Genomic DNA, 12,492 nt, shown 5'->3' with positions numbered 1-12,492 from the left:
ATTGGTGTATTGTCAGTCATATTATCTAAAAGAAGTATTTGTGAACCAACTCACAGTTCAACTCTATGGAATAAATGTTGTTTTAAAGTTTAAATTATATTAATGGGAAGTTGATTATTTGAAAACAGGAATTGATATTTTGGTGAATAATGCCAGTGCTATCAGCTTGACCAACACATTGGAAACACCTACGAAGAGAGTGGATTTGATGATGAATGTCAACACCAGAGGCACCTTTCTGACGTGAGTTACAGTGGTCGGGGAGAACCTTGCAATGTGTTCTCAGAGAACTAGTTGTGAACAGATTTGAACCAGATTAGCAATACAGTTTAAAACCTAGTCAGTTGTTATAAAGGCCTAAATTGCTCCAAGTCAGTAAATGGTATTTTAAATAGTTTTATTCAGAGCTCCTTTTCTCTGTGGATCTAATAAAGTCTAAAACATAGCTCAAGCGTTTTCACACATTTGCATGAATAAATATATACATGCATGACAACACTTCTGATTATTCAAATTAGCAATAGTCTTTCCTTTCTCTGAAAAACACTGGTTATAGATATGTAAATAATAAGCTCATTATGAATCACATTTTTTCCCATTTTTATTACATTTTTAATTTTAATTCCAGTATAGTTAACATAAGTGTTATATTAGTTTCAGGTGTCTATGAATCACATTTTAATGTAACAAAAGGTTAATGCTATCTTGGGGAATATGAGGGGAAATACAGAATGCAGAGTGAAACCAAATGATCTGTTCTGGATCGGTCAGACAGTCCACTCTTGTTTGTCCATTTTTTATCCATTTATTTATTGTCAGGTTCTGTCACTTTTTCGTGGAGGTAAGGAAAGATCAGCATAGAACTTGTTTGTCTGCCTCACATGTATGTTATCTGCCTTACGGTTATACATAAAATGGGTTAGGACTGATTAGGACCTTGGGCTTTGGAGTTAGACTCCTTTGAGTATTGTGCAAGTAACTCCTTGCAGATTCTCTTTCCTCATTTGTAAAATGGGGATGATGAAGTATGTCGTAGGATTGGTTGTGAGGGTTAAATGTAAAATTTGTTGTTAATCTGGAACTTTTCTCTTAGAGATGTATTTTGTTGGGTCTGCAAAACTGGGCCCTGACAGTGTAAAACAATTTGTTTTTATTAGCTCCTTTATAAGCTCAGAATTTTATTAGTTGCCCATATGGAAAAGATCAGACTTACACAAAAATCCAGATTTCTGGCTTCTCTTGAAACTTTGGAAAATCTGGCCACAGCATACCCGCATGGCAACAGTTAGCTGCTGTAGCTGAGTGGCAGAGCATCAACTGCCTCATTAGAGACATTAGCTTTAGCCTTTTGTCACATTTCAGTGTGATGCATAGACAACTGACACTGAGGACGGGTTGCCATTTTTATCCTGTTGTGTGCTTGCCCTGCTATTTTTCTTAAAGAGGGAAGTAAAATATTTCTCATACGCATGTATCTGCCTAAAGTGGGAAAACGAGACATATGCCAAGAGGGCCATATGTTCAAGTAAAATGAGTGGGAGCTTCTTTGTAGATGTGGGGCATATTTCTAGAAATTCAGTATGTAAAGTATATCTCTATTGAATGGAAACCACAGTGAACCAAACCACAGTCAGAACTATGGCAAACATACAGATGAAAAACTTACATAGACGAAGGACTAACACTTCAGTAGGATTTGTGTTTATTTTCAAATAAAAGAAGCAGTGCTGCTCTGTGATGCACGCATGTGTTACATGAAGGAATTATCCGGGCCTCAAAATCTTTTACAGATGGTAACTTCGTGAAGGAATTTTGATTAAATATAAACACTCATTTCAACAAGCATTTGAAAATATAACCCTAAGCAGGAATACTGTTGCTCAGCATGTTGAATTAAAGCTTAGAAGGACACGATTTGGGAAAAGTTAAATCATTTGTGGCAGTTTCGAATGTAGGTGATGAAGCCACGGATATAAATATTCTCCTCACCAAGTTTTATTTACTTGAGGTGTCAGGAGATTTTTGATGTGATTAAAAAAACTTTCCGACTGGTACCCATGACATGAGCGCGGCAATGACTTGTTAAGTGTTGAGAAACATCTTAGGAAGTTTAATACAGATTTGTCAAAATTGTAGTAACGATAACTATAGACAGTACTGTTGCGATGGTCAGGGTTAACTTTAAGCTGTAATGGTCCGTGTTAGCTTTAAACTTATTAAACTAATGTAGAAATATTTCACAGAGATGCAGAAAATAATTTTGTTCATCGTACTGTTCTTTAGGAATTGCTGTTGCTAAAAAGTTAAAAATGGACTGTGTTATGAATTTTAAGAACTAAATGCACTTCCATGATTTGAACCACGGTTAAGTGCTTTACTAACGTGGACCACAAAGATGATAGTCTGCTCTGTGACAAGATTATGTGGCTGTGGTGTATTGCTGAAGAGATTTTTTCTAAGATTTTATTTATTTATTTATTTATTTGAAAGAGTGAGCAAGTGTGTGTGTGTGTGAGAGAGAGAGAGAGAGAGAGCATGAGCAGGGGAAGAGGGAGAAGCAGACTCCTCACTGAGCAGGGAGCCCGATGTGGGGCTCAATCCCAGAAGCCTGGGATCATGACCTGAACCGAAGGCAATCACTTAACCGACTAAGCCACCCAGGCACCCCGAGATTTTGGTTTTAATTTGAAAGAAATCAACTGTTTTTTGCCACCCATGAGAGAATTCCCAACTCAATTCCCACACAAAGATTGGATCAGAGACTTAGCTTTATCAGTCAACATCATGACTAACGTAAACACAAATGTCTGATTCTCATTGCTCATTTCTTGTGAAATTATGTCTTTGGAAAATCTGTTTGGCAAGAACAACCTGGCCCCTTTCCTATATACTGTGATCATTTTCCAAAAATGAAACTGATGGCTTAAATAATGTTTCTGCAATTATAGATTTGAAGGTTCAGTTCAAAACAAAACAAAAAAACCCTGATTTCAAACTATGAGAAAATGAACTAACCTTGTTGAGGTACCTTTCTCAATGAGTACTACTTGTGTAGTTGGAGAATTACAGATGGAACATATGAGCCATAGGGCTCTAATGTACTAAAAACTAAATATGACTACATTGGAATAGCAGATCTACAAATATCTCAGGAAGAGATACCCTAAAGTAAAACCCGGTTTTTAAAGCAAAGGTTCTATTCATTGTTGAAAGTTCTTACATTTAGGGACAGCTATTATTTTATCTTATTTATTTTTTTAAAGTAGGCTCCATGCCCAATGTGGGGCTTGAACTCATGACCCTGAGATCAAGAGTCACATGCTATACTGACTGAGCCAGCTAGGTGCCCCTGGAACAGCTATTTTTTAAATACTACTAAATATTTTCCCAATTAAAGGCATATTGCAGTGCCAAATGAAAGACCTGATGTTGACCTTTGGACCAAAGAAAAGGTGTCAGGTTTTTGGCCCTCTGTGAAAGTTGTAAGTTATAAAAAAGAAAATTGATAATGAAACATTTCTGTTTTAATTTTGATTTTATTTCTTATTTAGTGACACTCATTTATTCATGGGAGGAAAGTATAGGTTGTTTTCTCAGGCAAGCCTGAGAAGCGTCGTCAGGGAGAGAGTAGGGGCAAGGCCCAAAGAACTGACCTGTTTGGAGGTTTCAGCAAGGATCTAGAGCTGTTTCCTGATCCCTGGCACCCAGGGCCCTGTGGCCTGTGACTTATGTCCCAGGTTTAGAGAAGCAGGGGTGGAAGGCAGAGATGAGGTAGAAGGCAAACCCTTAATTTGTATTTTTAAGCTTTAATTAAATATATAATCTCCAATGTTATATGTGTTTGTATCATGTTAAATGCTTATAGAAATTCAGCAATAACCTTTAATTGTATTTCTGAACAGTTAATTTTTTTTCCTATACCCAGCTCACTTTATTCATCTACTCAGATGCCTCTGGGGCATTTGAGCTTGTAACCCTAATTAAGTAAAATAATTCATATAAGAGTAATAAGTGCAGTGCCTGGCACACAGTAAGTTTTCAGTAAGCTTAACTGTTTTATTAAGCTGAAAGTATTAGTATTTAAGTGTGGTGCTAATAGTCTTTAATATATCAGATTGAGCATATTGCTGTTAAAAAGGCAGCTGATTTAGGATTAGTAATGCTGAGGGCTAGGCAGGCAAAGCACAGGTGGAAAGTTTTTGTCTAGTAGATCAAAGGAGAAGCTCATGTTTATAACGTAAATGAAATGAGCTCTTTCCTTGAATGTAAAATGTAGTCATGGGCTTATTGCCTGGAATAGATTTGGTTTTTTCGTGTTGAGATTTTGAGGTGCAGCTTCGTTGTTTTAATGAATCAGCTGTAATATTGTTTGCCCCTCCCTAACCTCCCCCATGACAGTGAAGCATTTTTGGAAAGGAAAAACAATATGTATAAAACCCTTCAGTGATATTGATTGTATTTGGTTTCTAGACCTGAAAAGACGTTGCAGATGGTAATAAGAATGTTGTACATTAGTTAATAAAAAAACTGACAAGAATCAACTAGTTCAAAGTCCTATAAATTATTGAATAGAAATAAAACTTAAAGCTATACGATGTTAAGCTACAGTACGTTATAGCTTAATAACATAGTGTAGCTTAATCATTAATAAATTAAAAATATTGAACCTGAGTTTAAAAAAAAATAAATTGCCTACCTTTTTGAACAGTTTTTTAAAAAAACATAAAAACTAAATATTCCTCGTGAAGGCATACTGCATTGCATATTGGTGCAAATTGAATTTGGGGATGTATTGGGAGTTGTGTTATTAAACTACAGTTCCAGCATTAGTAGGATTACCACACCTACTAAGATGAATTAAATCAGCATACATCATACTAATAATAGCAGTTGTTTATTTCATGTTTAATATATACACTGTTCTAAGTATTTCATATTTATCATCTCATTTTAATCCCTTGGTTAGTCCTAGATGGTAGCAGGTATTACCAACACTTACAAATGAGAAAACTGAGAATTAGAATATATTTTGCCTAAGATCACACGATGAAGGGGAAGGAGGAGGATTTGAACCCTGGTCTGCCTGGCTTGAGCACCGTGTCCTTAACATAGTGCTACCTGTGCTGGCTGGCCAGGACATTAACTTGCTGAAAATATTGTGCGCGCGTGCATGCATGTGTGTGTTTGTTGGGGGGATTGGAAGGATGTAGTTGAGGATAGGCTAATGTGCCAAGATTTGGTTATTTTCATCAAGCAGATCATTTTGTCAGGCTATTAAGCAAACTTTCAAAAAATGAAAATTATTGCTTTTCCTACCTTCCTTTTAGAAAAGTAAACTCAGGGGCGCCTGGGTGGCACAGCGGTTAAGCGTCTGCCTTCGGCTCAGGGCGTGATCCCGGCGTTATGGGATCGAGCCCCACATCGGGCTCCTCCGCTATGAGCCTGCTTCTTCCTCTCCCACTCCCCCTACTTGGGTTCCCTCTCTCGCTGGCTGTCTCTATCTCTGTCGAATAAATAAATAAAATCTTTAAAAAAAAAAAAAAAAAGAAAAGTAAACTCAAACAAAAGCACCCTATAGGTTCCTGACCAACTTTAGTTGCTTTGTAGAAGTACTTTAAAATATAATTGTAGGGACTCCTGGGTGGCTCAGTCATTTAAGCGGCCAACTCTTGATTTTGACTCAGGTCATGATCTCAGGGTGGTGAGATTGAACGCCTGCATTAGGCTCTGTGCTCAGTGGGGAGTCTGCTTGAGATTCTCTCTCTCCCTCTACCCCTCTGCTCTCATGCATGCTCTCCGTCTCAAATAAATAAAATCTTTAAAAATAAAAATAAAATATAATTTTGATAAGTGAAGTGGTGAAGTTGTTAGAAAGCTATTAACTTGATGTGTTTTCTTTTGCTTTCAGGTCTAAAGCATGTATTCCTTATTTGAAAAAGAGTAAAATTGCTCATATACTCAATCTCAGCCCACCGCTGAACCTAAATCCATTGTGGTTCAAACAGCACTGTGGTAGGTAGTAGGTTGAGGGGATGGTTTGTTTGGTTAATTTGTTTTGTATTAAATCAGTGTTTCTGGGTGCCTTGATGGCTCAGTCGTTAGGCGTCTGCCTTTGGCTCGGGGCGTGATCCCAGAGTCCTGGTGATGAGGACACGGAATACAGGTGATGAGGACACGGAATACAGGTGATGAGGACACGGAATACAGGTGAGGTTCAGTGGGGTGGAGTCTGGAGCCGACGTCCAAGAAAGAATCCTTGAGGCATCTTTGGTGCAAAATTGGTGGTTTATTAAAGCACGGGGACAAGACCCGTGGGCAGAAAGAGCTGCTGCCCCAGGGTTGTGAGGGGTGGCTGGTTATATACCACGGGGTTGGGGGAGGTAAGGAAAAAGGGAGGTTGAGGAAATACTTTCATATGTTAGAGAAGATTAACAAGATATGGAGCCTTGCCATTGTCAAGTTAAGGTGGTTTTGCCCTCTAGCAAGGCATTAACGTTAAGATGGTTGGGAACTTCCTGGAGGCTGCAGATTATAAGGACATTTAATCGTATCTACATTCCCTTCCGGAAGCTAGGTTATTGATAGAAATGCTTCGTTCTTGTAAACTGCTAAAGACATTTGTGAAACTGAGGGAGACTTAAGTCTTGCAGGATTGTGGTATCTATAGGTTAACTATTTCTTTGTCCTTTAGGGCAGCCAGGAGTGCCTGAGGAATGTCACATACATCCCATGGAGGGGGGGTTGTGGGGTGTCAGTTTCTGCTTTGTCCTCCGTTTGCCTTCTGTTCCCTCGTCACTGGGATTGGGCCCCGCGTCGGGCTCCCTGCTCCGCTGGGAACCTGCTTCTTCCTCTCCCATGCCCCCTGCTCGTGTTCCCTCTCTCTCTCTCTCTCTGTCTCTGTCAAATAAATAGATAAATCTTAAAAAAAAAAAAAAAAACACAGTGTTTCTGTGATGTAATCACAGTTTTTACATAGCATTCAACATTCAATTTTCTATGCATAATCAGTAGCACTTTGGAAACTAGATTCTTAAACTTTTATCTGTAATTTAAAACATTGAGGTATAATTTACATTCAATAAAATGCACAGATCTTAATGGTTCAGTTGGATGAATGTTGACAAATGTATATACCTGCATAAACAATACCCAAATCAAGATACGGATTTCCATCATTCCAGAAAGCTCCCTCAAGTCTCAATGGGTGTGTTTTATTGTGTATAACTTATTCTTCAATAAAGTTGGTTAGATACTATGAAGTACTTTTTCTTTCACAGAAAACTAATGATTTGAGGTGAGTGTGCATTAAATTACAAATTTTATGTAGAGGTGCCTCTTTTAAAATTGTTACATCACATCCTTCTTTGTACATAATTCACTAAAATTTGGACAGGTAATTAGAATCGAAAGCCACAAGGCAAAACTGAAAGAAGTTCTGCTTAATTGACTAAATTTGCAACTAAATCTGTTTAATTGACTAAATTTGCAACTTTTTGGTCTTGTTTTACTAGCAGTATAGCCAAGAAAGAGAGTGGTTATTTATACTCACAAAAGTTGTTTCTTAATTAAGCACTATTCTTTGTGGTTTCTTTCAGCTTATACCATTGCTAAGTATGGAATGTCTATGTGTGTGCTTGGAATGGCAGAAGAATTTAAGGGTGAAATTGCAGTCAATGCATTATGGCCTAAAACAGGTATGTATTTAAAAAAAAAAATCCAGTTATTGGATTCTTGTTTATTGTCCTTGACACTTTTGAGATACATCTTGGGTAGGTAGGTTGAGATCGGAAACAAGTTAAACTTTTTTTTTTGAGAGAGAGAGAGAGAGATTAAGAGAGAGCACACGGGCGAGAGCCAGTGCATGTGCCTGCACAAGCGAGGGGCAGGGGAGGTTGGGGGGCAGAGGGGGAGGGAGAGAGAGACTTGGGGCTTGATCTCACGACCCTGAGATCATGACCTGAGCCAAAATCAAGAATCAGACACTCAACCGACTGCACCACTCAGGCACCCCTAAACTCTCTTTTTAAAACTTGAGAGTTGGGGAAGGGCAAAATGGAAGTAATTGAATTCTGAAGGGCTTATATGAACATGGGAAGATTGGGGAAGAAAAAGTATTCTCATAGTCTCATCTTGGGGCAGCCACAATACTAGATGGTATGTTTTTTTAAAAACTATATTTTCTGTTTGGGGCTAGGGTATAGAAGTGCTTCTGAATATTAAAGTTATAGACAACCACTTACCTTTTTTATTTTAAGTTTTTTATTTTAATTCCAGTATAGTTAACATTCATTGCTATATTAATTTGAGATGTGACTAAACAATTCTCTGTTACTCAGTGCTCATCAAGATAAGTGTATACTTAATCCCTTTCACCGATTTCACCCATCCCCCTACCCCCCTCCCTTTTAGTAACTGTCAGTTTGTTCTCTATACTTAAGAGTCTGTTTCTTGGGCTCCTGGGTGGCTCCGTCGGTTAAGTGTCTGCCTTTGGCTTGGGTCATGATCTCAGGGTCCTGGGATCAACCTTAGCAGGGAGCCTGCTTCTCCCTCTGCTTGTGCTCTCTCGCCCTCACTCTCTGTCAAATAAGAGTTTGTTTCTTGGTTTGTCTCTTTTTCTTTTGCTCATTTGTTTTGTTTCTTAAATTCCACATGTGAGTGAGATCATATGGTATTTGTCTTTCTTTGACTTATTTTGCTTAGCATTATATTCTCTAGCTCTATCCATGTGTCTCAAATACTTTCTCTGCAGTTGGTTTATTCAAATCAGGATATAAACAAGTTTCACACATTATATTTACATGACATGTTTTTCATTTATAGTGGTTAACACTTCTAATATTTTTTCCTTGCCACTGATTTCTTGAAAAACCAGGTCATTTATAGTTTCCAACATTCTGGATTTTCCTAATTTCTCCCCGTTGTATCTTTTAACATGTTTATTTATTGTGTAAGGACCTTTATATTGTTTATTTCTACTCTTCTTCCTTCTGGAATTATTTTGTTTATTCATTTATTGCTCAACAAATATCTGTTGGACAGTTATGATGTGGAGACGTTGTGCAGGGCACTCTGGATACTTCTTTAGCCTTTTCACCTAATGGATGACAAGGTTGGTAAGAGTTGGCCATGGAAAGACATTTATTCCAGCATTTTGCAAAGCATTATAGCCCTACGAGTATTCTTGAGCTAAATTGCCCCATACAACAATGTGAAACTAACCCAGAGTTTTAGCTTAGGGACATTTGAGGGATTTCTTTTTATCTTTGTTCCCATCTGAAGTCTACTGGTGAAGGGATGTTATCCACTCCAAAGCAGAAGTGAAAGGGCCAGTGACCTATGGTATTGATGCGGGGGAAACGGGAGGCTATGGGTGGGAATGTATGGAGCACGGGGGCGTGTTGCTAATGTAACTTTTCAGAGAACTTAGCTCTTGCAACCAGCTCTGTAGTCACCACCTTTCTTTTCTTCTAAGGGCTCCGAGGATCAATTTTTAAAAATTCTTTTCTTCTGCTCTTTAACCAAGATTCCTTTCTTCCCTGGCCCAATATGGGACCTGAACCATGTTTTATTGCTTCTTCATTTTCCCTATGTTTCTGTAGCAGACACAGTTCTTTCAAGATTTTCTGGAGAGTGATATTCTTTGCAGTGGGGCAAAAGATGAAACTGAAAAAGTGCTTCTATAGTGTTTTTCAAACTGCATGTCATGACTCAATTGAGTCATGAAATCAATTTTGTGGATTGTGAAATTGAGTTAGAAGGTAGCAGCCAGAATTTTGTTGTTTTATTTCTAGTGGAATAAGATAGAGAATATTAGGGGGCATTGCAGTCAGTCGATATTGTTTCTATGTAAATGAATATATATGTATTTGTGAGTGTGTGTATATGTGGGTATTATGTATTCTTAGTCATGTTGGCATAAAGTGTTACTGATTATGGATCACAGTTAAAAACTTTAAAAGCTCACACTTTACCGTGCCTTTCTTCTTCTTTGACTTCTTTCCTTCTCTCATCCGTTCTCAACTTCCTCCTCCTTCCACTTCAGTCATTGCTGTTGTTGGTAGATAGTGAGAGTCAGGAAGTTAGTTTGAAAGGGAGGTCTCCCAGGTAACGAAGTCCTAACATAGTATTTTCCCCTTTTTGTACCTCTATTATGTTACTTGTCGTTTTCTGTTCATTCATCTTCCAAACATTTTTATATGCCAGGCACAGTTCTCTGTCCTATTTATTCATTAGGTATCCACAGACAATTTATGAAGTGTCTACCTGTGTACAAGGCATTAAGGGGTACTAAGATGAATGGATGCATATCTTACCCTTAGAGTTTACTCTTTAGGGTGGTTACCATCATCTGCATTTTGTCCTTCCCTCCTCATGTCCACTCCTCTAACCTTTAGGTCTTTGGAATCCTGGGGTAACAAAGTTAGAAAAAAGCCTAGTCTGACTCTAAGAATTATAAATTTTATTCATAAAATAGATCATTATTGGACACCAATTATGTGCCAACCTCTGCTGTAGTAGTTTAAGATACATCAGAGAACAAAACGGACAAGAAGCTCTGTCTTTTTGGAACTTACAGTTTAATTGGGAAAGACACATATCTGAGCTAAAGGCAGCTGCTTAATGGACTGAGCCACCCAAGAAGCCAGGAGAGAGAGAATCTTAAGCAGACTCCCCGCTGAGCATGGAGCCCCACGCGGAGCTTGATCTCATGACCCTAAGATCATGACCTGAGCTGAAGTCAAGAGTCAATGCTTAACCTACTGGGCCACCCAGTCACCCCTAGAGTGCAATTTTAAATAGAGTAGAAAGGTTTGGCCTTTTTGAGAAGGTGACATTTGAGCATAGACTTGAAGGGGGTGCTGGAGTTCGTCTTGGGGATGTGTTAGCTACAGTGTAACTGAGGGAAGCATTGAAGGCAGAGGAAATAGCCAGAGGAAAGGTCCTAAGAAGTGAGCATGCTTGACATGATGAAAGAGCGGGGAGAAGGCCAGTATGGCTGGAGTGAGGGGAGAATAGTAGAAAATGAGATGGTGCCCATCAGGAAATGGGGAGCAGATGTTGTAGGTCCTTGCCAAGACTTGGGGTTTTATTCTGAGTGAAATGGGGAGCTTTCGCAGGGTTTTGTTTTGTTTTATTTTGTTTTAAAGATTTTATTTATTTAGAGAGAGTGTGTGCACACATACGCAGGAGCAGGCGTAGGGACAGAGGGAGAGGGAAGAGAGAATCTCAAGCAGATTTGATGCCGAGCATGGAGAGCGACATGGGGCTGGATCTCACAACCCTGAGATCATGACCTGAGCCAAAATCAAGAATTGGTTGCTTAACCGACTGATTTACCCAAGCACCCCTTTGGCAGGGTTGAGCAGAGGAGGTACGCGATGGTACTTGAATTTTTTAAAGGATCTGTCTGGATGCTCTTAAAAATTGATTCTTTGGTGGGGGGGGTACAGGGGCTGCCTGGCTGACTCAGTTGATAGAGCATGCGACTCTTAATTTAATCTCAGGTGCCATGTGTTCAAGCCCCACCTTAGGTGTGGAACCTACTTAAGAAAAAGGAAAACAAAAAAAGAATAGTTTTTTTGTTGTTGTTTGTTTTAACAAACCCTTGTTTCGAGGATTGACTTTCAATAGATCTCAGTGAGGGAGTTGCTCTGCTACTACATTCGAAACCCCTACCCGGAAGCAGGTTGTCTGGGAATGGTTTAGCACCAGGTTCGGGTGAGGGGACGGCCCCCTTTTCAGCCGCACCCATTTCCCTAGAAGAGGGCCTCTTGCACTGGACCCTGGTCCCCATGCGCATGGTGGCCACCTGCCTGCGGGGAAAGAGTAAATTCTTGAGAGCCAGAGGGAGAAACAGGAAACAGACCCGGTTGAAGACTATAGCAGTTACCTAGACAATACGTCTTGGTAGCTGTGATCAGAGTGATAGGAGTAAAAGCAGTGGAGAGTGGTCCGATTCTGCTGTATTTTGAAGGTGGAACCAATAGATAGGGAAAGCTGCAGATGGGACAGGTTAGGGAGCAAGGTTAGGAATTCATTTGGGGGCATTGTGTTTATGCATCCAAGTAGAGATGGTCAGTAGACAGTTGGATTTGCAAGTGTGGGTGTCAGGAGAGAGGTCCAGGTTGGAGATAGAAATTTGTGGATTATCAACATGTAATTGATATATAACAAGAGAAATGACCATTGGCCATTGCAACATTCAGAGATTGGGAAGAAGAAAAACTAATTTGGAGGGAAAAAAAAACTATATAGGACAGTAAGATAGGAAGAAAATTAGAGTATGATATCCTGAAAGCCACTGGAAGAACATGTTTCAAGGAAGAAGGGGAGTGATGCATTGTGTCAAATGTTGCTGATAGATCTTATAAAATGGGAACTGACCCCTTGATATAGTACTCTCTACATCTCCTTCACATTACTTACAACATTTGTAATTAAACTATTGATTTTATAACTTCGTTAATGTTTTTCTTGCTAGGATGAACGTTT

General features: G+C 39.0%; 1 protein-coding gene across 1 annotated transcript in view; it reads left to right on the top strand.

Annotated features, from left to right (window-relative positions):
• The window catches only part of HSDL2 (hydroxysteroid dehydrogenase like 2), a 52,471-nt gene that overhangs the window by 12,497 nt on the left and 27,482 nt on the right, over positions 1-12,492 (top strand). Inside the window, exons 4-6 of the mRNA XM_045814818.2 lie at positions 129-243; positions 5,909-6,012; positions 7,596-7,694. Coding sequence (XP_045670774.1) covers positions 129-243; positions 5,909-6,012; positions 7,596-7,694 — 318 coding nt within the window. The remainder of the gene's footprint in view (positions 1-128; positions 244-5,908; positions 6,013-7,595; positions 7,695-12,492) is intronic.

Source organism: Ursus americanus, chromosome 18, assembly GCF_024610735.1.
Source record: "Ursus americanus isolate L20-20 chromosome 18, mUrsAme1.1.p, whole genome shotgun sequence".
In the NCBI taxonomy this organism is placed as follows: Eukaryota; Metazoa; Chordata; class Mammalia; order Carnivora; family Ursidae; genus Ursus; species Ursus americanus.
Note: the sequence above shows the minus strand (reverse complement) of the source record. Positions and strands in the feature narration are given on the sequence as shown.